This window comes from Nelusetta ayraudi, unplaced genomic scaffold (genome assembly GCF_046127955.1).
Source record: "Nelusetta ayraudi isolate G7.1 ecotype Tasmania unplaced genomic scaffold, CSIRO-AGI_Nayr_v1 ptg000057l, whole genome shotgun sequence".
Classification (NCBI taxonomy): Eukaryota; Metazoa; Chordata; class Actinopteri; order Tetraodontiformes; family Monacanthidae; genus Nelusetta; species Nelusetta ayraudi.
The window spans coordinates 2,348,533-2,374,901 of NW_027466107.1; the positions used below are offsets into that span (position 1 = coordinate 2,348,533).

At 46.3% G+C, this 26,369-nt stretch overlaps 1 protein-coding gene and 1 long non-coding RNA gene across 3 annotated transcripts in view; both read right to left on the reverse strand.

Moving 5' to 3' along the window:
• LOC142896876 (uncharacterized) overlaps nucleotides 1-26,369 on the reverse strand; it is a 267,438-nt gene that overhangs the window by 168,674 nt on the left and 72,395 nt on the right. The gene's annotated exons all lie outside the window — the stretch shown is intronic.
• axin1 (axin 1) lies at nucleotides 5,253-25,463 on the reverse strand. 2 transcript variants are annotated; one of them, XM_076038733.1, is made up of 13 exons: nucleotides 25,242-25,463; nucleotides 23,753-24,837; nucleotides 21,459-21,658; nucleotides 16,382-17,377; nucleotides 13,037-13,171; nucleotides 12,009-12,105; nucleotides 10,957-11,094; nucleotides 7,563-8,137; nucleotides 7,307-7,474; nucleotides 6,845-7,108; nucleotides 6,236-6,343; nucleotides 5,652-5,801; nucleotides 5,253-5,517 (listed from the first exon to the last, which is right to left on the reverse strand). In XM_076038733.1, exons 4-13 carry the CDS (start codon nucleotides 17,290-17,292, stop codon nucleotides 5,391-5,393), a joined length of 2,673 nt encoding a protein of 890 aa, XP_075894848.1. In that variant the 5' UTR covers nucleotides 17,293-17,377; nucleotides 21,459-21,658; nucleotides 23,753-24,837; nucleotides 25,242-25,463; the 3' UTR covers nucleotides 5,253-5,390. The 2 variants fall into 2 exon arrangements, with proteins under 2 accessions (XP_075894848.1, XP_075894849.1); XM_076038734.1 differs by lacking the exons at nucleotides 21,459-21,658; nucleotides 23,753-24,837; nucleotides 25,242-25,463 and adding an exon at nucleotides 19,475-19,725.

The window sequence follows — 26,369 nt, forward strand, 5'->3', positions numbered from 1 at the left end:
AGAGAGTAAATAATGAAAAAAAAATGCAATATAATGCAATGGCATCAAATTATTGCAACATATATAATACATACTACTGCATCAGATGTTGCAGCCTGTGAGAGTGCAGTGCAGTACAGTGCGCTGTAATTGATGAAGTCAGTGTAGGAATACCAGGAAGTGCCTGATGGGGGGGAATTTGACCCTTAATCTCAGTGCACATCCTCAGTTAGCCGAGGCTGCTCGCCGAGGGAGGAGTTCTGCCAACACTTGGACTTTAACAAGCCCCGCAGGAAACAAAGCGGCGGCGAGGGGGCGGAGGACAGGAGACCCAGGAGACAGGAATGGGCACGTCTCCGAAAGCAGCCAAGCAAAAAAAGCCAGCTACCTATTGATTGGCAAACACCAATCTGCACTTTCGTGTTGTCCTCTGTCACCACAGGAGGGCATCAGCGAGGCAGAGATTGATCGACGAGCCGATGAAGTAAACAGCCACATGTTGCACACAAAAATCAAAACAAAAGAGAGGTCCAGAAGAGAGCCTTGGATGTTCCAAATGGTGTGAGAGAAAAGTGGTTTGTGGTGAGCTGTCACAATAAGTGCACACCGGGGGATATGGACATTGATCCAACTGAGAGATAAAAAAGCACCACTTTATTTTTCCCCCCAAAAAAAATACATTGCACTAAAGGTGGCATCAAGTGTCATGCTCTTCTTTAGGAAAAACATTTATTTATTTATTTATTTTTTACAATAGGCAATGTAGCATGCATGCATTGTTCTCCTGCTCCACCTGCACCAGTTTGTTTTGGTATACCGGTAGAGTGCAGCGTCCAGCGGTGAAAAGATTTTGTGCATTGCTGCTTTAACACCAGTGCATCCATAAAGCCATAAAACTACAAGAGATTTAATGGAAGACAGCCATTAAAAAGCTTGTTGCCGCACATTTTAACGCCCACGGCTGAGGCGGCGTGGAGGTGAAGCTCTTGACGTCAATCGTGTTTGTTCAGGAGTAATTGTAGGAAATTTGAAATCCTGCATACATTGGCACCAACCTTGACAGGGTCTGAGGGGCTGCCAGTGTTGCCATGGAAACGCCGAGAGGGTGTTTCAGGTCAGAGGCAAAGCTAATTCACACGCAAACAGGAAAAGAATCTAAACCGGATGAGGCGATTGGTTGCTCGATTTGGACGAGACAGTTTTGGATTGACAAGTGCAAGTTAAAATGCACTTTCAGTTTTAACAGTGTGTGGGGAATACTGGAGAAATTATAAAAATGATTTGCAGAAAAGACATGAGTGAAATAGCAGAAAGTATTAAAAAGATTTCATTCCTCTTAAATGTGATTACAGCTGGTAAAGGTGAGAGTTTGGCTTCAAATTGAATTTGCAGAAGTAACACTACTTTCATTGTGTTAGATTAAACTCAACACGGTGTTTCAAAAGAAAAAAAAAAAGCACTAACCACTAACAGGATTCTTTTGTTTTGTTATTGCCATCAGCTTTTATTTGTCTCATCAGCAAAATTGAATCTTTGGGCGACAACACCGCCACCACCACAGTGGCTGTCATTTCTGCAGCTCTCTTTTTGAGCAGCTCCCCTGAGTGTTGATCAACTTATATAATCAAGACGAAACCAGCTCGGCTTCGTGTTGCGTTATTTATTCAAAATCAATGCGTCAGCAACCAGCAAAAGCAGATCAATGTTTGGGATGGACCGCTCAGCTTTCAGCCGGCGGTCGGCAGATGATGCTGCAGGAGTCATCAGAATTCTTCCTCTGCTTCCGTTCTTTAAAGTCAGACATTACGCACATTCAAGCACTACGAAGTCAGTCAAACATTACGCCTACATCAGTAATCCCCCAACTTTTTCCAATTCAATTCGCTCGTGAGATTTTGCATCGTCAGGGAGACTCAAGCCTGACAGTTTTTTGCCAACTTCACTAGTTAACCAGGAGCGCCGCCATCAGTTTATCGATGGTTCTGCAGCTCAGCTAATGTGAAGATGCTGCAAGATGCTGCAGGAAAAGCACAGGACACGCATGTACATGTTAGTCGAGGCAAAGCTACTCCAGTCCTTCCCTGAAATGCAAGTTGAGACTTGAGTAAATAACCATGAGGACTCACTTCTTGGTTTATTGCATGTATTTATTGTCCAGGAAAGTCCAAACTGTAAGAATGCTATTCAGAGGACAGAAACCGGTTCAGGCTGTGTGAGCGCTGACCCGACTGCCTGCTGGTCGATGACAGTTCAAGTTGTACATATTTACACAGAAACATCCCATAGAGGCAAACGGAATTCCATTCTAAAACAAAAAACAAAAAAGTATATAAAGCAAGTCCCTGGTATTAAAGTACCCCCATCTAGCATAGCAAAAAAAGGCACTCTGTTTTATTATTGTTTTTCATTTTAAATACATTTTGTCGAGCTAAAATGAGAAAGGCTTCCTTTCAGGGCTTTCACTGAAATGATCGTAACATTTGACACTCTAGTACCAACAGAAGTGTACCACACTCACATGGGGGAAAAAATGCAGTTTTTCAGAGGTTTTTTTGTCAGTTTTTCTGGAATTTTTTTGTCTGTTTCTTTTTTTAAGGCTCCCAGGGCCTCAAACCCAAAACAAAGTGGGTCTTGTTTGCCTCCATTTCATCGGGTTCTCAAGAAATGAATGGAAGCATTTAGTGTTTTAATTGCTTGGAAACATTACACAGGAAAAAATACTTCAAGAAACAGGAAATTAACTGATTCAATAAACAAAAGTACAGAAGAAAAAATACCCAGAAAACAGAGCAATGACTGAAAAAAAGAGTTTTTTTCCTCATGTGAATAAAATACATGCCTGTAATGAACCAAGAAGCAACCAAAAGTAAAAACAAAAAAAACAAGGCAATGCAATGGCATTTGACCTGATCATGTGCTAAACAGTGGATCATTTAAAAAAAAAAAGAAGAAAAAACAAAGTGCCATTGACAGCGAATTCACTGAATATTGCATTGATAATTCATAATCCGGATTCCAATTATGAATAAGATTTCTTTTCTTGTCTTTTGGGTGCTGCAACATTTAGCCTGCGAGCGACAGCATTCTGGCTTTCTCGATGATTCCACAGCAACTCAAACACCAACTATCAAGGAGTGAGTGAGTTTATGTGTCAAATTCTGTCACTTTCTGCTTGGCTTTCAACGTTCATTCGAGTCTGTTGCAGATACGTGTCCACGAATGATTCAGATTAGGGGAAAAGAAAGAGAATCATCAGAGACACTGCAGTCTGTCGTTCAAGAGCCGCTTGACACCAGGTGAGTTTGCAAAAGGCAACTAAAAGACACTGTGCCTACAATCTATTTTTCTCTTTGGTGTTGAAGTGATTTAGAGAGAGCAGATCTGTTGCACTGCACGTTTAGTTTCAGGCACGGCGAACGGCCCGCATGAGTTTCATGAAGCCAGAATCAACAAACTTTTGTTGGAGACGAAGATGGAAGGAGGGAAACGTAAAAAAAAAAAAAAAGATGCTGTCTGTGGCGTTTACTGACTTTCTCCATGAAACGACGCCACCTACAGGCTGCGTGAGTGTTTCCCTGCACTGCATCATCCATTCTTGCTTCATAAGATCCTCCGCCACCACAACATCCATCAGAAAGCAGACAGCATGCGTCAAAAATACCAAACAAAATCAAACAAGCAAGAAAAATATTCAAATTAAAAATTTGAAAAACTTGGTCTCAGTGTTAAAACCAATTTTAGATATTTTTTGCTGACACCAATACCGATAATTAAGAGGGGAAATAAGCACACACAAAATACGCACATACACAGCAGATAGTGATTCTTGTTCATTATCTTTTTATGCCACAGCCACAGTTTTCACATCGCCATCTCCAATCAGGCTGTGCTGGACTTATTTCACGCTTGCTGCTTTTCATCTTCCAAAATGCGGTTAATTAACACACAACATTGTGTTCAATTTACTTAGTTTTTGATCAAAAATAGGTCACACATTTAATTTAATACGTCTCTAAAAAAAAAATCTTAATCATCTTATTTTAAACAATGGGCATTCAAATAAAATTAGGGTAACGCAAATTTAATTTGCATAGACGGTTACTTTAAATCCTATCATTCAAATCTTAGTAGTAGTAATTCCAAGGCTCGTACTGGATCTTCATATAGGTCGAGGGGGGGACAAAATATAAAAGCTCTAAGCCAACATATAAATCTTCAAAATAAGGAGTCTGATAATTATAATAATTTAATTCATTTATATGTTGAATTTTTCAACTGATACCATTCTGTGCGAAATTTTAGTCCCTGTTCACATTTACGTGGGTATAATTAAAAAAACAACAACAAAAAAAACATTTTCGTACACACCAACAGAGTTTTAAAATCATCTTGTCCACATGCACGTGCTGCTGTTCGGCCACGCCACCTCTGAGAGGAAGCAAGGGCGAGCCGGCCAATCACAAGCCAGGAAGAGTTGAAATTTCACAGTAGCTTAAAGACATCCCAACCTCAACAATGTTGTGGCGCGAGTCGGAATCTTGCGGACTGACAATGAATCCGCATTACACAAACACAAAGGATGGTGAGCAAAAAAAAGAAAAGAAAAAATATTCATAAATAAAAAAGCTACATTTGTAAAATATTATTGTTGTAATAATAATAATAATGAAAATAATAATACGACATGTGCATGTGGACAAGACGTTGCTACTCTGTGGCTTGCTGCTCTCTGCTGCAGCCTGCTTTGTCGACAATAAGTGCAGCTCGGCTGGACGTCACAGACGTCTTTCTCCACGACGCACTGAAGTAGTCAAAGAACAAAGACACAAAAGTATACAAACATCTTAACCAAGGAGACGACAACATGGCCGAAAACAAAAAAAAAAACAGCCCTATGAAGACTTCCGAGTCTCTTCAACGCTCCTGCTTTCATAAAATCGAAAAATGCGGAATTTTTAAATACATAAATAGATATAAAATTTGTTATATTTAAACAGACGCTGTACAAATCTGGTAAACAAATTACCAATACATATGCAAAAAAAAAAAAAAAAAAAAAAAAAATCACAGGTGCGGTTACTTTAGAAAGAACACCTTCTGACGCATCATATAAAAAATATGTGGCTTTAGTAGCACTTTTGTTCTTCATTCATCTAGTACACGTTTATAACGTATTTATGCTACGTTGTCCTCCGAGGAGAACTATTTTTTCTCTTCCTCCGACCCAAGCAAGGTCAGAGGTCGGCGCTGCTGCTGCTGCTGCTGCTGCTGCTGCTGCTGCTGCTGCTGCTGCTGCTCTCCCCTTCCACACTACTTCCACTTCATCACTCCATCCCTCTTGCCTGAGCTCCTCCAGTCTCCGCCCCCTACAACACTTCCACGTCACCTTACACTTCCTCCCGGCCGCCGCCTCAGTCGATCTTTTCCACTTTCCCGATAATCTTCTCCTCGAAGATGGGCAGGATGGCGTCTTCTTCACGTATCTCCTCGAACACCACGCCGCAGTCAAATTCATCACTCACCTTCTTAAAATAATACCTAAAAAAAAAAGGGAGAGAGAGAGACAGGAGATGTTGTACAGTTACAGCCGCAGCACATCCTAGCGTCTCCATGCATTCCATGGACTTCAAAACAACTCCCCACGTCACGTTAAACGGCTGCGTGAACCCAACCTGTAATTTCCTTTCTTGGTCAGCAGCTCTTTGAACTGGCCCAGAGTGACGACCCTCCCCTTGACCGATGTCCTGTAGGGTATCAGCTCCTCGCAGAAGTAATATGCCACAGTGATGTTTTCACACGGGGCCTTTTTAGTGGTTTTATGCCTGAAGAAAAAAAGAAACAGCTCAGGTTAGATGAGAGTAGTCAGTTGTACATTTTCGATATGGACGGAAATGCGTAAAATCACACAGCGCTGATATCTGGGAGAATGAAAATAGATTGGATGGGAAAAGGGTAAAAAAAAAAAAACAACCCAGCAACTTAAGTGCTTGCAGGCTTTCTAATCAACAGGCAACAACAGGAAGCTGGAGGAAGGCTGGAGCCTCCTTGTTTCCAGGTGCACGGGACAATCCTGACCTCTGACCTCCAGCCTCTGGCCTTGACGTCGAGCCACCGCACAAAAGCCATTCAACCGATCGACGAGGAAACAACTAAAGAAGCTTAGAAAATGAAAATGTCTGCAAAATTGGAGCAATCTTTGTGCAGCAGCCTGCTGAAGGTTAGCGCCATCTGTTTTCATCAGTAGGAAGTTACGTACTCGGGCTCGGAGAGCTCGCTGTCGGAGACGGCGGGCACCACGCTGAGTGGCGGGAACATTGGCGGCCGGATGGCGCTGCGACCCCTCTGGATGACCTCCATCACGTACCTGCGGGGGCGAGCAGACACACAAAAGCTGCATTTCCATGACAGTTTTTTGCACAACAAAAGCTTTATTTCTAAAAATTTCAACAAAGTACTATTGCGATTTGCAGGGGTTTACGTTGAATGGCGTGAAGCACATAAACCGTAATTCTCGTCAAATCTCAGTCATTTGAAGTGAACTGGTCACGTGACCCCGTATGTCACCTCCGATGACGTGTAAATGCGAAAAAAGTGTTTCCATGACACTTTTGTGATAAACCCCTATCCCCTATATCGACACGAAAAACCACCTCATGAGAGCGTCAAAACCTTCTCGCCATATTTCAGAGGTTTTTCCAAGTTTATGTGTTTCCATGACCACTTTTTTTATAGCCATCTTTAGGTCTTGCGCAATTCTAGGGGTCATGGAAACGCAGCTAGTGCGAGAGAGAGGTGATGGAAAGCCTGAGCCAACCAGAGTGACTCGTGATGGAAAGAGAGAGAAATGATCAGTGTGACCTCTGACCTCTGCTTGGGTTGCATCGTGCCGGACTGGATCTTCTCCTCCTCCAGGCGCCGCCGCACCTCCTCCAGCTGGATGAGGGGGCTGGGGGCGGGGTTGGGGGGCATGGTGGGGTCCTGGATGAAGGGGTGAGACGGCAGCACGTTGCTGTTCCGCAGCTGGGAGCCACCGCCACCGCAGGGGTGCAAGGAGCCGGATCGCTCCCCGGAGAAGAGGCGTGCAGGACCCTCATGAGCCGCCGCCGCCCTCTTGGACCCGGAGCAACTCCTGAAACAAGCAGCGAAAGATGAAATTTGTTAATTAGTGTTACAAAACAAGGACGTGTTTTTCCAGCTGCTGAGGCATCCGCACTTTCACAACCTTCTTCCACTGGAGCTGCGCAAGGCCTGATGGGAAATGTGGCTTCCACTGAAAAGAACAACACTTTCCCCCAGCAATCAAAGACTAAACAGTTTGAAAACCAACCCGTAGGAGCTCCTCTTGTGTTGCACCAGCTCTTTCTGTCCTTCCATCAGCCACAGCAGGATCTTCTGTTTCTTCTCCATCTCTTCCGCAGGAGCCGGAACGTCGGCGGGCCGGCCGTCCTCCCCCAGTTTTTTAAACGTCCTTTTACACTGTGAGCCGAATTTACTGCTGCGTAAAAAAAAGAAGAAAACACGGTGGTCGGTGGAGCGGAAGCAAAAGATTTTTAAGAGCAGCGTCGTTTTAGACAAGCGCCCACCTGTAGGGGGCGTGCTCCGCAGGGCCGGACCCCATCCCGTCTGCGTAGGAGCGGTTCTTTGACCCGTAGTGACCCGTCTCCACAGCCGTCCAGGGGAAGCAGCCGTGCAGGCGAGCCGCCTCCGACTCCGCCTGCTCTCTGGCCTTCCCGCCGTGCACGTGGTGCACGTGCTTGTGGTGGCACACGTGGCCGCCCTCTCCCTTGGCGCCGTGCCGGAAGGAGTGTTTGCTCTGGGTGGGCTGCTGCTGCTGCTGCTGCTGCTGCGGCGGCGGCGACGGCAGCACCGTCGTCCCCCCGCCTCTGACCCCCAGGAAACCGTCGGGCGAGCGGGACTTGGGCGAGTGGCGCCCGTTGCCGGGCGACTGGCAGCCGGGAGTCTTCATCACCCGCCGCACGTGCTCGTCCAGGATGCTCTCGGGGTTTTCCTCGTGAGCGTCTCGGGCGAAAGGGCCGCCCGCCGCGCCGTAAGCCACGTCCACGAAGCGGGTGTTGTAGTTCTGCGGGTAAGCACTAGGGGGCAGCCTGTGACTGGCTAATGTGGCAGAAGAGGCTCCAACTTCATCGCCTTCCTCTTCCTTTGGAAAACAAGAGGTTTGACATCAATTAGGAAAGAATATGGAACTGAAAAAGACACTTAGAAACATTACGATGACAACACGTAATGTTTTTCCCACTTATTCCAGAGGTTTGCAGACACCACGTGCAACAATGTTTGTTTTGTCCTTTAGTAAATCAATATATTTTTAATAATAAAAAGGACCCAACAGTTAATCTAAATACATAAACAGCGTTCTGCTATAGCTATTTTTGCAGGGCAATATGCTGGTATTTGTTTAGCAAAGGCCTAAGAAAAAAAAAAAAGAAAGAAAAAAAAAACCCTCTGTCAGATCTTCATTATTACTCCAGGACTCCAGTGAAGCGCACGATAAATTATCAAAAAAATATTCTGTTTAACCCTCTGTTTACAGCCTCCTGTCTTTTAGCTTCCTGTGAAAACTGATGCTTCACTGGACCTTCCACTCAACATCACAGCAGTCGCAGGCAGTTCGATGGTGTCTCAGATGGCGGAATGAGCACCATGCTGAAGGTATCGTCACCGACCCAAGTGTCAGTGCCCTTTGTGATATCACAAAGTGCTGGTTTTCAGAGTATTTTTAAAACACAAGTGCGAGCACAACTTTGCTCGTTTCTGCAGAGTTCATTTACAGGCTACAGACAGAATTACTCGTGACAAAAAACAGCCAAGTGAATCCTGCAAAATAGGGAGAAATTAATTATTTAGCACGTAGCAGGACCACAACTTTCAAGTGAACCCGAAATCTCATCATCCTCAGCAGACAAGGACGCACACCAGGTCCAGTTATTCAAATCGTCTGAAAGTTATTTGACCCTCTTTTTTCTTTATATTGCTCACAGCTATGAAATAATAACATCCGCTCAAGTAGCTCGGTGGGTTTTTCCTCAGTTGCATTTTAAGCCACATAAATCCTTAATGAACTATAACCATATAATTTTGAAAAGTGGCAACGAGCGTCGAGTGTCGCTTGACAAAGGCAGCCGTTTATCGCCGGCCTCCAGGTTTAATAAAGCAGAACCCCGAGCCGTGTGATGGCCGAGCCACATAAATGATCTGCCTTGAGACTTAATATTTGGCCCACTGGCTCTGAGGGAGGTTTCATTTGTGGCGGCGGCGGCGGCGGCATTTCATCGCTGTTCAAGTGGCATCAAACGGGACGGCACGCTGTTCTCGCCTTACAAGTAGCCAAGCGTGCAGGTGCTGCATCTGATTCATCCACAAAGCCAGACGGCCGACAGGCCAAGGATAGAATCTCCTCCAAGTGATTCATAATCATTTTTGGAGTGAGTTTTTTTTTGTCTGTCCCCTGCTCAAATGGCTCGCCACAATAATTTTATTAAGGCCAGACGGATTCAAGCCTCCTTTGTTATTAAAAAAAAAAACAATGAAAAAAAAAACAATGAAAAAAAAAACTCTTTCAGCCTGACGGCCAGACCTTCATCTCACTTCCTGGCTCAGGAATTGGGCTTTTGGTGGCTCTCGCTAATTTTGCTTAAAATTAAGGCTGCTTTTTCATAAATGCTGCAGTTTATCTCACCATGCTTTGCAGAGAAATGCATTATTCCCCCTGGTCAACACTTTGTTACAATACAAATATTTTGATGACATGGCATCAGGCTCTCAGTGGAATGGGAAGGGAAACAAAAAGATTTTTTTTTATTGTATTGTACGGTTCCAAATTTCATTGGAAGCACCACGGCACTAATATGCCCCTGACGTGCCTCGAATGTGTGAGTTCATTGAGTGAGCGAAGCACAGAAGCACTTCCTGTTCCTTGCTCGCACGGCCTCGATTGTTGTTGGCACCGAGGTCACTCAGAGTGCAGCTCCCTGCTGTGAACCTCCACAGAGACGCCGCTGAGGATGCACGTGATCAGCTGACTTTTGGGTCTCCAAACAGCGGCGGCGCTGGAGGTGGACTTTGTCCTCGTTGTGATGGGACGACAGGGGACTGGAAGCGCAGGGCGGACTAGACTGCAATGCGGTGAACAGTGATCGGCTGTTTACGGCTGCAAAGGTCGTAGTGTGAGACACATTATCGCTGTGTGTGTCTGTGTGTGTCTGTGGTGGCTTCGCTAATGTGCAGAAGTCGTAAACTGAAAACAACAGCAGGTTTGTGTGGACTGAAAAGAAAAAAACGTAATAGAAATCATCATCAGCTGCAATTAATAGGATGCAAATAAAAAGAAAACCTACAGATTTTTTCAAGGCCCAGTTTTTGTTTTTCTTCTGCCTGTCCTACTAATATCTCACCGCTGTGGAACCCTGTTCATTTGCTCCAGGCTGCTTCCGAATAAAACATTCTGTCCTGTAGATTTCAAGAGTTTGTTTAAAAACTGCTGCCTGCGCCTTCAGAGAGCGCAGCTGAAAACGGCTTGATTTACCCTGAAAAGCCCTCTGACGTGAGGACAGCAGCTGAATATTTCCTCTCTCCCCCCCCCCCACTAGGCGGAGGAGCTGATATCTGATCCTGTTTGCTCCTGACACCCCTTCAGCGTGTGAGCTTATTGAGTGAGAGCCGAGCGCTGAGGCACTCTGCGATTCAAAACCTATCTTCCTCCTCCTCCTCACTCGCAAAGCCTCAATAGTATTTTTTTTTTCTTCCCGGAGTTCACACAGAGTACAGCTCCCCCGATGTGAACCTCCGCAGCGAAAACGCCGCTTTATACCTGCTCGCGCTGAGCCAAATTAGCACAGCGGTGGTTGGTATCAGCAGCAGCAGCAGCAGCGGTGGCGGGCTGCACCTGTTCTTCTGGAGGGTGGGGGAGGGTGGGGGGGGGATCTAGCAGGGAAAGAAGTGGGCTTGAAACGAACGTACCAGCCGCACCCTCTTGAGCCGCTCCTCCAGCTTCTCCTCGGCCTCCCGCTGCCTCAGCACGCCCTCCAGTTTGCTGATCAGCTCCGCGGCGAACCTCTGCGGCTCCACGTGGATGTCCTTTGGAATGCGGTCTGTGCGCTGGGGGGGAGGGAGAGGGCAACGTCAGGCCGTCAGCGGGTCGGTGCATTTCATCACCATCAGAAACCAGTGGAGGAAAAGCAGGACACAAGCAAACTGGACTGTACCAGCTGGAAAATCTTTAATATTCCGCTCAACGCTGCTGCTGACTTTTTCCCCTCCTCACATTAAGGCCTTATTTTCATTCTCTGAGCCTTCCAAGAATGCAATGACTCTGCAATCTTTTGACATCACTCATAGAAACGAGCCTTGCAAACGCGTCCGTGTAATCCGACGTGCCTGTTCTGATGAAATAAAAATCCTGCTCTGCTGCTAATAATCCCATCAAATCCCCTTTGTCTGCTTCTGTCGCCTTGCGTAGCCTTGCGGAAACTGTAGGACCGCCTTCCAGTTAAAAATCTGCCGCCGCCTCCTCATTTTTCGGAACCTTTTCAATGTTCCTAAATATGCACACAAAAGCTTATAAGAGACGAGCCGACGTCTAAACCGTCACCTCGCGGTCGTCAAATCTCAAACTCAATTCTTGCAGCGCTTGCGGGATTTAGCGCTTTCCCGCGCTGTCAATATCCGCACGCTAATAGAGCGCAGAGTGTGTGAACCTTGGGCTTCTTGGCTTCCGAGGCCTAATTAGGGGTTGGGGCTTTTCCTGCCGAAAGGCAGCAGGGAGTGTCAGGCTGTCACGGTGGGGCAGGGGGGGGAGGAGGAGGGGGAGGATCGGCCTGTGCGAGCACAGCAGCAGCTTAGCAGAGCATCAAACTGCGTTTAGACAGCCGTCTCTTTCGCCATCAGCTATTCTTGCGCGGCATCACAGGCTCGGCAAAGCAGGCGCAGCGGCAGGACTGAAATATGCAGCGCAGGAGGAGCGAAGGAGGCAGAGGGTTGGAGGGAAGGCAGACGAGCCGTGAATAACTCACCGGGATGTGAGGTAGCGGCACTCGCCCGTTTGCTTTGGCACTTTCGTGCATCTCCCGGCGATGCTGTTTGCGCTGTCTGTAGGGCGGGACCCCGTCTCTGGAAGGAGAAGGCGACAACATAAGCACATTTTCAACCGAGACGTCCTCCTAGCGTACAGTAGTGCCCACTCCAACGACAGATAATAACGGAAAATAATCCAGCTGCTCGCCGTCTCTCGTCTTGATAAAGTCTTGGTCTCGGCTGGGGCCTCCTGGTGAACATACAAACGCAGGAGGGCCGACCCTGAAAGCTTCCCGCTGCAGCTCTGAAGCTAAACGCCTACATCTCACCTGCCGCACCGCAAGAGGGATGTAATTCCGCACGGGATTGGTCATGGTGGGTTTTCCACCGTTTCCTGTACTGGGAGCGCCCGGAACAATTAGCTGATATGAGCCCGTAATCCAGTCAGCTTCAAACAGGGTTTTTTTTTGTGTGTATGTGTGTGTGTGTCCAGTTGCGCAAGCTTTGAAGTTTCTTTGGCAGTCGTTCCTGGTGCTGTGTCTGCCGTGAGAAAACGTTATCCTGGTTTATCCTCACCCTCAGTGGCGGCGCACGCCAGAGCTGCACACTGACCCGCAGCCTCGTGTGCAAAGGAAGCATTTTGGGAAGCTTTCAAGCCAGCTCTTATATCTTCTTTTTCCTCTTTCAAAAGCAGGTCAGTAGGTTAACAGTGTAATTACTGTACGTTCCTTCAGATGTGGTTTCATATCTCGAGAGTGACTTTTCCAGATCCCTAATCAGCTTTGAGAGAAAAATGCTACTCTAACAGCGAATGAAACCTCATTTCTGTCTCTGAGCGTCAATCCCCTAAAGGTCACGACCTGCTTTGAAATAACAGCTGGAGAATATTCAGTAGCAGTTTTTCTTTTTTTTTTCTTTTCATTTTGGGTATTAGCGCTTGTGTTCCTGCCAAATATTTGTGTGGACTTTTGGAGCAAAAAAAAAAAGAAAGAGGGGCAGTCTGTGCAGGAGGGGAGAGAGTACGTACACGCTGCTGTCGGTGAGGGAAACCGTTTCCGCGTCGCTGGACATGCTCTGCTGCTCGCTGTCGTTGGTGCTGGTGGCCGGAGCCAAAGCGTAGCCGGTGTTTGCATAGTACATGGGCTCCCGACAGGGTGCGTGTCTGGGGAAAAAAAAGAGGAAAGGCGACGACGTGGTCGTGAGCTGAAGAAAGTGTGACGTCGCCAAGGATGCAGCAGTTCATTAGTCAGACCTGGGTGTTATTCTGCAGCCTCTTTGAACTCAACACAACTCAACGGCGCCCTCGGTGGCCTCAGCCTCTCCGTGCGTCCACGTGTTTGCAACAATTGCAACAAAGTGCGACTGTTTTGTTTTTTCTTCTTTTGTTTTTTTGTCTATTCTCTAACAGAGTCCTCAGCTATGAGGCAGAAGCTTCACTTGACACCATTTACATTTTTAGTCATGGACTCTGGCGAGCCCACGTCTTACGAGGCTCCACGCGCATGAATTAAAGATGTTAGGCATCATCTCATTTTATTCAAATGAGGATTCCCTCCGGCATTTATCCCCGGATCTCCTCCCCTGTTTGGAATGCAAGGAGGCAGCAGAGTTCAATCTCAAACCTTTGTGACCAGCTGGTCTCCGTTAGCAGCATCCTTGCGCTTGCCAGCCGAGACCAGGCACTGAGGTGGGTTGGTCGGTTAAGGGGAGGAACCCATACAAAAGAACAATTAAAAAAAAAAAAAAAAAAAGACTGTCTATAAGAATTGAGTTTTGAACAGCGATTATGCGCCGTTGTTTCCGATAAACAGGAAATCAGAGGAAATGTCGAGAGGATGATGCAAATGATGGTCTTAATTAAAAGGCGCCCGAGATGAAAGAGATGAGATGACTCCTTGTGAATAAATATTCTGCAACATGTCTCTCTGATGCCAGATAACGTCCCAAACCGACACCCGCAAACAATAATAGCTCAGTGCAACTCCGTCGTTTGATTTTTTTTTGGGGGGGGGGACTAATGCAGCTATTCAACTGGTTTCCCTTTCGTGAATCCTGATTGTTTCCCTACAGTACAAACAAACAAACAACATATTGTCCTTTTTTTTTTTTTCCCTCTTCTAATAAAACAATGACAACAATAGAGGCCTTCTCCTACGCTGCTGACTGGACTGGAAGACGAAGGAATCTATGAAATATAAAAACAACATAAAGACAAGATGTGGCAACAAGCATCACTGATCCATCTGCAGGGCTTGTAAGAAGATGCTGCTGCTGCTGCTGCTGCCGCAGGTGAAACCCTCTCTTTCTCTTTCCACACCTTCAGCTCTCAAAACCTTTTTGTTGACTTGTGTTCTCTCTCGTTGACAGAGGGTTTTTTTTTTGTCTGAAACACTACGATAAGACCACCGGGAGCTCCTGCAACTCACATTTGGCGTGGAACGACCTTTAACGACCCTGATGAAGTGTTGTTGACCACTTTCACCCCAGTAACACATTTCAAGTTTAAAACCTGAGGTGAGTTCACACAGAGTTTGTTGTACTCGTTCATTTCTTTCCTCCCTAAAGTGTCTGAAACTCTTTACCAGTCACACTGAAGATGTTCTTTTTCCACCTGCGATGTGAAAAGCTTTTGCCTGCTTTGCAAAAAAGGAAAATGTGACTCCGGAAAGCACAGTTTTCCATCCATGACAACGACCTCCCAAACTTTTCCCAATTCCATTGTTCAAATTTGCTCATCTGGATTCTTATTCTTTGTTAGTCTTGGATTGAAACAGTCGGGGTCCTTGAAATGAAAACAACAAACTCCATTAGAATTTCTAAGGGGCCTTTGAAGAAGAACAACATCCGACTTGTTCACACGCAAAAAAAAAACAAACAAACAAAAAATAACCACCATAAATTAACGGATGCGTCTTTCAAGTCTGTTGAATTCGTGTATAAATGATTCATATTCTTTTTGTTGCTCGTCTCAGCAAAGATCAGACGGAGCTGATGTAAAATTTAGTGTCCTTAAAACCCATCGGGTGGTGCTGAAAGGAGATTTAAAAAACCAAGCGGATCCCTCAGTAACCCGGGCCAAGAAGCTCCACTGCTGCAATAACTATGTGAAAATAAATCCCCCAAAACTGTTCCATCATGAAAAAAAAAAAAAAAGGAATCCAGACTTTCTCCTGGACCTAAAAGGAAACACGGATGTCCAACAGAACCGCCTTTTGTGTGCGACTCAAACAAATACATGGAAAAAGACACAAAGAAGCATTTTGGTTGAGTTTGTATCCTTTGTTCCGGACCAGGGAGGCTACATGACAGGATGCGGTCAGACTGGACGGGACAGAAAAGAGAAAAATAACGGGACAGATGTCAGTTCTGAGCCCAGTCTGACTGCATTTCAACTCAACTAACTGTAACTGGGACGGCTTCCATTTCTGCTGCCTGTGCTGCAGGGTGTCCGCCGCGTGAGTGCCAGTCAGGTTCTTAAGTGGAGGGAAACGTCCGTGTTGGCCAACCCAAAAAAAAAAAAACCCTCACGGCGCCGACCAACATCTACATCGACCCCAGCGGTGGAACCAGTTTCAATTTCCCAGTCTGCTGAGGTTAAAATTGACCGTAAACGAAATGAGTTGTTGCAAAATTCTTCAAAATTTTCGGCAACCCCCAGGTTAATATACCACGTACAATCATTTATTAACAGGACGAGCCCTGCGAGGCGCTGAGCTGATCAATAGCTCAGGATAACAGTTCTGCCAGCGTTCGATCGAGCGGCGTTTCACAGCGCTGCGCCTCACGGAGGCAGGTCTGTGCTTTTTAGACAGGAAAAAAATCTATTTGCCATTGTGATGGATGCACGTTTCAGCCCTGTGGGGATCAAAGTTAAGGAGTTCAACAAACGGAGACAAAGGCCGGCATTTCTCCGCACCGACCAACAGCCAATCAGCAGCCTTGGCACCGACATCAAAGTCCGAGTGCCAGGTAGTTTAACGTTTTTTAAAGACAATAAAAAGAAAACCTCTTTCTGTTACGCCAAACCGAAGTGGCTGCACTCTGATGATGAAATCGCTTCATATCACGAGGCCCAGATTACAGATTATGATCCCCCTGGGGGCAAATGATTCAAAAAGCTTTAGCTCTTACGCTATAAACCCTCGTCTGATGTGGGAACATCCTTTTCCAGCGCCTTCAAGTGCGAGCCGCCGCTTCCTTCCCACCACAAAAGAAAGAAGAAGAGCGTCTCGGCTGCCTCTCTCGCTGCGCTTCAACTCTTCCGTTTCAAAACGCCGAGCAGCCGTCACAGAATAAAACCATCAAAGTCTCGGGCTGCGTTCTGATGTAGCAGCCTGCAGCAAGGAGGCTGGGCTGAAGCTCCAGGACTCACCTGTACTCAGGACTGTCCTGGAATCTCTCGCTGCTCGCTGGCGCCTCCAACAGGAGCCGTTGAGCGAGTCGACCGCCGACCCCGGGCTCGCACTCGTTGTTCTGCTGTTGCTGCTGCTGCTGCTGCTGCTGCTGCTGCTGCTGCTCCTGCTCACACCTCCACTCCTCGTCCTCGTTCAAGGTGGGCAAGTAGCCCGAGAGGCTCTTGCCGTTGCCCGACGCCGGGCTGTGATCTCCGTAGAGCTTCGGGCTCTCCCCGCCCGTGCGCGTGTATTCCAGATATATGTCCGACTTGAGGAAGAGCGGGTAGGTGTTCTCCTCCATCGCCGTCTGGATCTCAGTCTGGGCCTGGTCGAACATGGCCGGGTCGATGTGGAGCCTGGCGATGCAGTCCTTGATGAAGGACTTGGTGGCCGGTTTGATCTGCCGCGAGACGATGCCGCCGCTGTCCAGGATGTACTTCTTGTAGATGGCCTTGGCCAGCTTCACCTTCTTCTCCTCGTTGCCCTCGCTGGCCTCCAGCTTGCGGAAGCCGCTGCAGGCGAACCAGAAGTCCAGCACGTCGGCGCACTCCTCCTGCTTGAGGAACATGCTGAAGAGGCCGATGCCATCCTGGTCGTCCAGGAGCGAGTGCAGCGACTCGGCCCACTTCAGGTACGGCGGCGTCGGCGAGGCGCTCCCCTCCGGCTCGTAGCCCAGGTCCAGGTCGGGCCGCCTGGGCGTGGCCGCGGGCGCCTCGCACTTGAGGCCGTCGCTCTTGGATGAGAAGAAGCCCAGGTTGCCGCCCGGGTGGCGACGGCCATCGCCGTGCACCAGGTCCCCTTCCTCCCCCGGGACCGGAGGTCTGGGAGCATCCTCAGTGAAGCTGCTCCCCAGGTCCGCTAGGTAGCCTCCTTTGTCGCTCACGCTCATAGTCCCAGCGTCCGTAAAGCACGAGCCCGGAGAGCTCACAGCCCGCAAGCGTCAGAGCCAGACTCACAGCGCCGCACAACAGCTCCTGCAAGGAGAGAGACACGTACCACAACAATGAGCTTCATTCATTCATTCACACGTGGAAAGTGCGTCAGCAGCGCCGCCGAGAATGGGGCGATGCTACTGCTGATTTACATCTCATCGCCTAGATCGATCTGAGATTAATCTAAGATTAATGCGAGACCGTTTTAATACAGGACTTGTGTGACAATGGGAAGCAAAGTGCTCTTCGGCTTTGTAACATTCAGACAACTCAGGCAGCTTTGGGCTGCTTTGCTTCCCGAGATCGTCTCAGGGAGGAAAATCAAAATCAAAAAAAAAAAACTTGAGCTGTATCTGCTGTATCTGGGCAGAAACTGAGTCTTCCCAGCAGGCCGCATGAGTGACAGAGTCATTACGCTGGTATGTGACAGCGGCGCGGTGATCCGGGCCGGAAGAAGCAGCTTCCAGTGCTGAACGTGCAGCTTCGCACTCTGCAGAATCAGAGAGCGGCTGTGCTAATTTGCACGCAGGCACAACATGGTAATCCCCCCCCCCGGCAACACCAACTTCACTCAGATCTACGTGTTACTGCGACGGGACAATTCCCTTGAGGTGTAAACTGGAAAATAAAAACACAAATTGCTACTTCAGAATAATAATAATTATTATTTTGAGTAGTAGTGGTATGATTATTATTATTATTATTATTATTATTATTATTATTGCACATTATTCATTTCATTTACCCTCCCCTCATGGTCTCACAGACTCAGCAGCAGAACAGTGGCGCCAAGGATTTTTAGGGGCCATGAACATCCTGTTCAAGGACACATCTGTGTCCCAGTGAATTGTCCGAGAGCGAAGACACAGCGGTGGCGGCGTTCTCCACGCCCACTGACTGCACAGGCACCTCAGGACTTCCTACATTCTGCATTAGCAGCACAATAACCAAATTTAGCACTGTTTTTCAGAGATGGCTTACCAACATCATTATTATTATTATTATTATCATTATTTTTAAACAGCTTTGGGCAGGAGGACAAAGTCGTGGTGACCAGAGTGTCACATGACATGTGGTCTTGATTTGAGTTTTTGGCTCCATGTCCATTGAGACAGGGACCTCTCACAGTTTATTGATTGGAAACAAACACTGAGGCCATGCACGATGGTGCAGTGAAATGACAGCCTCCCCTCATCTGTGATCCAAAAGCATTTTTGTTTTTTATTTATTCACCTTTTTTTTTTTTTTTAATCACATTTCCTTCAAGACACACCCACTTGCACGTCTCGTCCAATACACACAGACACACAAACACAAAATCAAATCTCTGATTGAACAAAGAGCCGTGGATTTGCCAACGCATGCCCTCTCGTTCCGGTGCATAGGCGGGTGCACGTGGCAGGGCTCGTACATGTTATTGACCACATGCACGAGCCTTCACCTTGCATTTTATCAATTAAACGGGCGGCCCTCCTGATGCAGGGCAGGCAGCGTATTGCACAAACGGCCCTGCGCGCCGCTCGCTCACAGGTGTGCGTGTGTCCGGTACGAACGGACGGACGGACGGACGTACGGTCGTACGGGCGAGAATATCGCGGTCTGGGCGTGACTTCGGCCGAGCTCCGGAGGAAATGTCCCCCATTTTTCTCTCCCTCTCTCGCCCGAAACTGTATCCGTTTGTTCCTCTGAAGTGAGCCTCTCATCACATTCATGTCTTGGCCTCTCCAGAACAGCAGCGGCTAGTGGGGGAGGGGAGCCAGAAACAAACTCCGTGTACACATACACACACAGTGAGAGGCAGGCCCTTTCAGCAGCCGACCGACAAGTGCACAACTTTGTCACACTATTTCCCCCCGCAAATCCTCGCTGTACCTCCGCAAGGCGGCCGCCAATGGTCGCCGCGGTGACCGGCGGGGATCGCTCGTCGCCCCGGCCGCCCCGTCAGAGGACACGCCGAGGGGAATCCTGCTCCCGTTTTCCCCCCGAAACACTGATTAACGAGCAGCCGAAGCGACGGCACAGACCCTCCCCCGACTACCGCAATCCCGATCTGTGGGCACCCAGGGGGTGGAATGATGAAGGAGTGGTGGTGGAGGTGGCGGCGGCGGGGAAAAAGAAGAAGTGCAATCTATACTTAACCGGTGCAGATCCTCTCGGCGCTCCGGAGCGCATCGGGAACGCGGAGCCGTGTCATGGTTTGGAGGTGCGGGACTTTAGGAATAACAAAGACGGTAACAGTCCGCTCGTCGCCACCTCTCCATGACTGTCTCTCTCTCGCTCGCTCTCGCTTGTGTCTGTGTGCGCAACCGAGAGGCTGCACGGCAGATGATGCACAGCGCCTCGCCCGTTCACTGCACAAACTGCCTCGGTGCATGAGGATTCTCCTCATCTGACTCCCAAGAATAATCCAAGGAAAAGGGTTTTTGGTGGGGGGGAAAAAAACAAAAACCCTTTTATCGTACTCAATCATCTACTTTGATATTGTAATTGATGTTTGTTTGGTTTCTTTTTATCCTCAGAATACATGCACCAATGTGAATCTACTGTACTTGGTCTCTCTCACCACTGTCCTTGAAAGCATAGTGTGCTATTGCCAGATTTGCCCCTTAGTGAGAGAGGGTTGGGGCTGCTTGTGTTGCACCTCTTAAGTATAAATCAAATACGATCAAAGTCCTTCACGGTTGGATTGACACGCAAAATAACGAACAAAGCGAAACAGCATTCGGAATGTAATGCATGTTGATGAGGAGAGTGCAGCTACTCCACAAGTCTTTCACACAGGGATGATGGCATGGAGGCGCTGAAAGTCATGGCACCGCACCAAAAACCTGGAGCCCGAAGTGAACTTCAGGAATCCCATTATGTAGTCGTAGTATCAAGATTAGCTGAAAAGTGCAGCAGAGAATTTGACATCCACCTGCTGGCACACTTCTCTTCATGTTCCAGGCTATCGTGTTTAAAAGCCAATACTTGTCCTGGTAGGGTCTTGGAAAATGACTGCTGGAATTAAGTGGAACCAAATTTGTGTGAACACAGTATTTGCGGAAGAATCTGACAGAGTCCTACAACAGACTAAACATGTATAAAGGCTAAAATACCATTAAATAAAACTTCTGCAGGTCGAGAAAGGTGGTGATCTAATCAGGATGAGGCTCTGCTTATTTGCAATTGGTTTGTATCTGCAACCGATGTCCCCAAAAGCTTTGTGGCCCATCTGAGACGTATCCATCTATGTAATTAGACGTTAGACATTGGCGTCGATCAAACAAAGCAACAGTCCTCGTGTGACGCTTTCAACGTGCCGCATTCCATCATCAAACAAAATGACGTCTGTTCCCTCCAGGGTGGACACTGAGCTGCAGTAATTAGCTGTTCTGCATTTCGACTAGGACTTTCAAACAAACCAAAAAAAAAATCAAAGTGGCTCGAAACATTACGCCTCATTTAACAACACTGTGTCATGTGATCGTATAACTTGACAGACCCAGCACCGCAACGACTGACTGTAGGTTGTGAATATGGACTTGAGACTTATGCCATCTGATTCTCTGGCCCGCTGTTTAAATTATGCAACGCACACAGCGAGTGCAAGATTTATGCCGGGGCAGATGAAACATTAACGAGTCCGAACACACCTCCTCTACTCCTTCAGGTGAAAATTGATCTGGGCCAGCAATAATTCAAGCATCCTGATGCTCGGGTGCTGCATGAAAAGGCGGACTTTGGACCAAAGTTTGGCCGTTAAAAAAACGAGAGAGAAAGAGAGGGAGGGAGAGAGAGAGAGAAACGGACAAAGAGAGAGAAAGAGAGAGAGATCAACCTTTTCAAGACAGAAACAAACTGCTTCCAACTTTTTGTACATCAAAGTATCCTGCTGCTCATGTGAGGCCAAGTCTATGAAACTAGCCCAGTTATTGTTGAAAATGTGGACGTGTAGTGAGTCTGTCTTCTCACTGCCAGACTGTCTTCAATCATCCTCTTACAATGGCAGAAGAAAGCCAAAAAACTAGCAACTAAGTTGCAACTGCTTTGCCAAAGATTTGTTTCCATGAGTGGACCAACGGCGCTGTTGATGGCGGTGAAAAGGGACGATTTGATTTTAAAGCATGTAAATGTATTCTACCTGTGCCATTGCGGTTGTCCTTGGGTATTCTCCAGAAGTACGTCCATTCGTTGCGGCCTCCATGGTGCGGTTACTTAAAACATCAGGCTCTGCTGGTGGAAACCTTTTTCTTAGCATCTTTATGTCGTCTCTGATACGAAAAGGCCCGAAGCTGAATCAGAACGCAAGTTTAAAAGATCGTTTCCGCCGTCCACTTGCTCCTGCAAAACAAATTAAAAGCACATGTAAATAAAAGAACAGTATATTATTTTGAATATAACACATTTTTAATTTTTGGACCCCATCTTTTTATTGTCATTTGGCCTGAATACAGTTTTCCACAAATAATATATTCCATTAGACTGGAATATATTGCATAGTAGAGATTATTGCCCAAACCTGTTCTGCCACAAACTGATAAGGCAGCGTGATGCCCTCTACCTGAAATAGACTTTATCCAACCTTGGCGTTCTAAATTAAATTGGTATTCTGTGTTTAACCCCCTGCCTAACCCAACACCCCCTCCCAGTACAGTTCTGTTCAGGGATGAATTGGTAGAAATCACTCTTTGGCTCACAAAACCAATCTGTCAGAGTCATTTTCAACAGAATCTACATTATTTCTGTTTGTCTTCTTTGTCTGATCATTTCCATTTGTGTTTGTTTGTTCAAGGATTGTTTTTTTTGTTTGTTTGTTTTTTTAGGTCAGTCTGTTGCTTCATTTGGTTGAAGGTTATTTGTAAAATAAGGACACAGTGTGTAAGATCTATTAACAGCTGATGGTAGCAAAGCATATTTGAAACATCACTAATTGCTGTTCACCAACACCCCACTTGGTCTCATATCTGTCTTGTATGAGCTGCCGGATTAAATCAGATCCAGACCCAGCAGATCATTAATCTGGGCTGCTGTTAATGCATGTGGTTGTACAAGAAGTCTCCTGCCTTACAAGTGGACCCAATTTTAATGCAAACGTGAATGCTTAGTCCAGGAAAAACAGACTTAGTACACGCTTTATGAATCCAGAAAACATATATATGTATTTTCTATTCCAGTTCATGTCACCGGACATCTTTAGGATTACACACTTTGCTTGTTTAAAACAACTATGAAGATGTAGCAGCAAAAGAGTTTTTCTTCATAGCTCAAAACTAATTATCGTTTACAAGAAATTGTGAAATTAGCTGTTTTTGCTGATGTCGGATGATTCTGAATAACCTGCCAAATTCCTGGCCTTAAATCTGTGTTTGTCTTCTTGCCTAAAATGACACTGATCCTTATCGGGGAGTCTACACATACTGCTTGCAGTTGAGTTTTACCAGGCGACAACTTCATGTTTTGCCACTTTGCTCTATTCAGGTCCCCTTTGTTCCACCTGTCAGTGTGGATTTAGCCTCCCTACCAGGCCTTGGCTGCCACAGGCTTATCTCTGCTGAAGACTCTCTGATGAACAAAAGCCCATTAAGGTGTTTAAGTGAATGCTCCTATTCTCGGTGCACACAATGGAGATTTTTCATGTTTTCAATTGGCAGCCCCTCAAAGAGTTGGTCCAAAATGACAACAAAACCAAGAGGGGCAATAAACACAGCAACCTTATCTAACAACGGAAATACTCAAAATAACACTCCAAGCTCACCGACCAAAGTGAGAATGTGATGTATCTGGTCACTTCGTAAAAAAAAATCTAAGGATCTTTGGTAAAAATGAGCTGGAGCCTTTGCTTTGCGTTTGGAGGATCTTCTGAAGGTAAAATCAAAGGACCTGTCAGTAAATGTATTCTGGAGTCCTGCTGATGTCCTTTGTCCTGGTTGAATATATCATGACTAACAAGGATTGGAGTGGATTAGGCACAGAGGATTGAGCAATTTGCAGGCTTGAGTTTATTTTCTGGATATTCCACCTCACAGGCGACAAAAAAGAATTTTTGAAAAAGGAAAGATGTTTGGGGGGAAAAAAGGGATTCATGTTTCCTGCGGTGGTACATTGGTGTAGATATAGGTCCGTAACCATGTACGTAATGGCGAAGGTACAGACATCTGCTAGCATGACGAAAGAAAGAAAGAATAATTCAGATTAATTTAAGCGTTCAGTCTGTCGGGGGTCTTCAGTGGTCTGGTCATGGGACGCATATTCACTGGTCAGATCAAATGATGTGCTTGGGTTTTGATGAGAGGGAGGACGCAACAAGAACCAGTGTGGCGCAGACACGGAAAAACGATAACAGACACAATGGGACGATAAACAACACAAAGGGAAGTAGCTGCACTTCTCGTGGTCTCCGACTCAAAAAGCAGACGTCGGACCGGCCGGTTTTACCTCAGCGTGTGCTTCTCGGTTCTGTTGTGTCGAATCGCAGACACTCCCTCCGGTTTTTTCGAGCGCCGTCCGTTCGTAGTCTGCAGAGAAGACCGCCGCCATCTTTCATCACGACGGGCGTCCATCTGTCGACGGTTCTTCCCTTTCTACCCTTTCTTCCTCTGTTCCGGTCTCTCTCTCTATATTCCAGCCCTCCCTGTGTTGTTGTGAGGGGGGGTTCTTACTTTCCGTCCAACATCAAACCACCGCCGTATCGACAGGCGCGCGGGCCGCCCAGCAGGGGGGCTGCTTGAACATGCTGCATTGGCTGTTGTCCTTCTCCAAGCCGAAGATGAACTGACCACATTTATTTTTTCTCAAACCGGTACAGACATCCGGCACAGGAAGGGAGGATGTCTGAAAAAAAAAAAAAAAAATCAACTCGGCTCAGGCCTTTGATTTCAACATGTCTGGCCTAAGAGCTCCTTCATGATTGTCCCAGAACATTTTCTTCTCTTACATGTCCTGATGAGATTTGGATCTTTCTTTGATAAAGTCCACATCTGTTTAAAAAAAAAAAGTACTCCTTAAAATCTCACGAAGAAATTTAAATGATTTGGACTAAAGTCATGATTTGATTGCTTTTTCCCCATCTTCAAAAATTTCTTTTGCAAAGTAACAAAAAAAGACATTTTCCTTTGCCACTGAAGTCACAGTTTTCAATAATAGAAGCCAAACAGGTCTAAACAACAGAAAAGATAATACATTTCTCTAAAAGTTCCTTTCCTTGGACTCTCTTTGTTCTTTCAGGTCTTGGATGCAAAAGCGCTCCTTGTTTGCCGCCACTGACTGATGTCCTGCCAAACTCTTCCGGCAAACAATGGGGTGAGTTGAATTTCAAAATGGTAGACGCTCTCACCTTCCTCTCCTGCTGTGTCGCAGGTCGCATCTGGCTGCTGTGGTCCGCCATGACTGGGCGTGCAGCAGCGTGTCTGCCACTCCTCTGCAATACTTTCTTCCACTCATATAAATCTGTTGTTATTTTCCCAGTGTGTTGGCAAAAGATAAGCATCTTTACTTCATAGAGCACCTTCAGCCGTGCCACCCTATTGGAGGAAACAAGCGGCAGATGATTGTCTGGGAGAGAAAAAAAAATTGTGTTGTAGCTATGGTAACAGACCCAACAGGCATGAGTCATGTGCGACCCAGTTGACTGGTGCACACTAAGTGACAAGGGGGTAAAATGTGAAACATGCATCACACAGTATTTGTTTTTTTTTTTTGGCTGAAAAAAAATCATCATCTTTGACATTTTTGTCTTATTTTGATAATATAGGAGTATTTTATTAAAACTCACAGCCACCTGCTGTATGAAGTTGTGAGAAGAGCCGTGTAATTGGGTGGGAGGGAGAGCAAAGTGCGGGAAATGGTTGAAAAGAAATTTTGAATCAAGTGAGGAGAGATGATTTTTTTTTTTTGTCTTTGTTGCGTAGCTTTATCTGCTGCTCACCTTTCAAAATGGATTTCACACTTGTGCGTCTGCTGGTGGCCAGGGTCAGAACCAGCACAACCTCCTCACAATGACTCATTCTCTCCTTCATACTGCCCCAGAGCAACCCACGGTGGTGGCTCCAGCTTCCATCTGCTTGGGACCGTTCTGCATTTGAACATAATTATGTTTTTAAAATCTGAACTGGGTCAATACAAATACCTTGTTCAAAATAAAATAAAAATAAAATCAGCTGGATGGGAATTCAAGAGAGCAAGATCTGAAGCTATGACTGCAGATATCTGGAATGATCTGGAAAATAATTGGAAATAATGTGGTGGGTGGTAGGGACGAGAGGGGTTATGTTAATATAGCAGATATTATTCTCAATTGTTGGATAAGTGCTTAGATAATGTTTATATCCTGTAGCTAGCCAACTGCTGGTAAGCCAGGCACTGATACCACAGTACATTTATGAGAGATAAATCTTTATCCTTACTGTCTTTGCTATCTTTTTTTTTTTTTTTTTTTAAAAAAGGTTTTACTTCCTATGTGTGCAAAGTGGTCATAATCTGGAGCCGCAAGACCAATGTTAAGATTAGTGCTCACAGAAATATTTTTTGCGATATAGAATACAGTTTGCATGTCCCGTGTCCAGTCTCTACCATCTGCACTGCAGTAAGGTGAACTTAACTTTTGCTTGTCTCATTACCGATACACACCTAACAATCACAAGGCCTCCAAACATAAACACGAGCTTGCATACGCATGCACAGACGAAAACAAAACAGCCAGCATAGCCCTGGTGGCATGGCATAATATTTTGCTGATCCGTTATCAGAATACAAGCATAGTAAGATAAAGTATTTGTGCCTCACGCCTATTTGCATAACAAAAGGGCTCCGTACTGAACAATACGTTGCTGTTGAATAATGAATACTCCCACAGATTCGGGGCACAGGAGTATTTTTTGCATCGGCAAAATAAACAAGATGATCTTTCAAAGCAATACACCCATAAATAATTAAACACATTGTTGTTGTAATACATCTTATTCTGTCAGGGAGTGAGCAACCCCGCGATACAAAAAAGATGCCCCAGATCATGTGATCTCTGACTGGAGAGCGAGGACCCCTAGGATTATGCTAA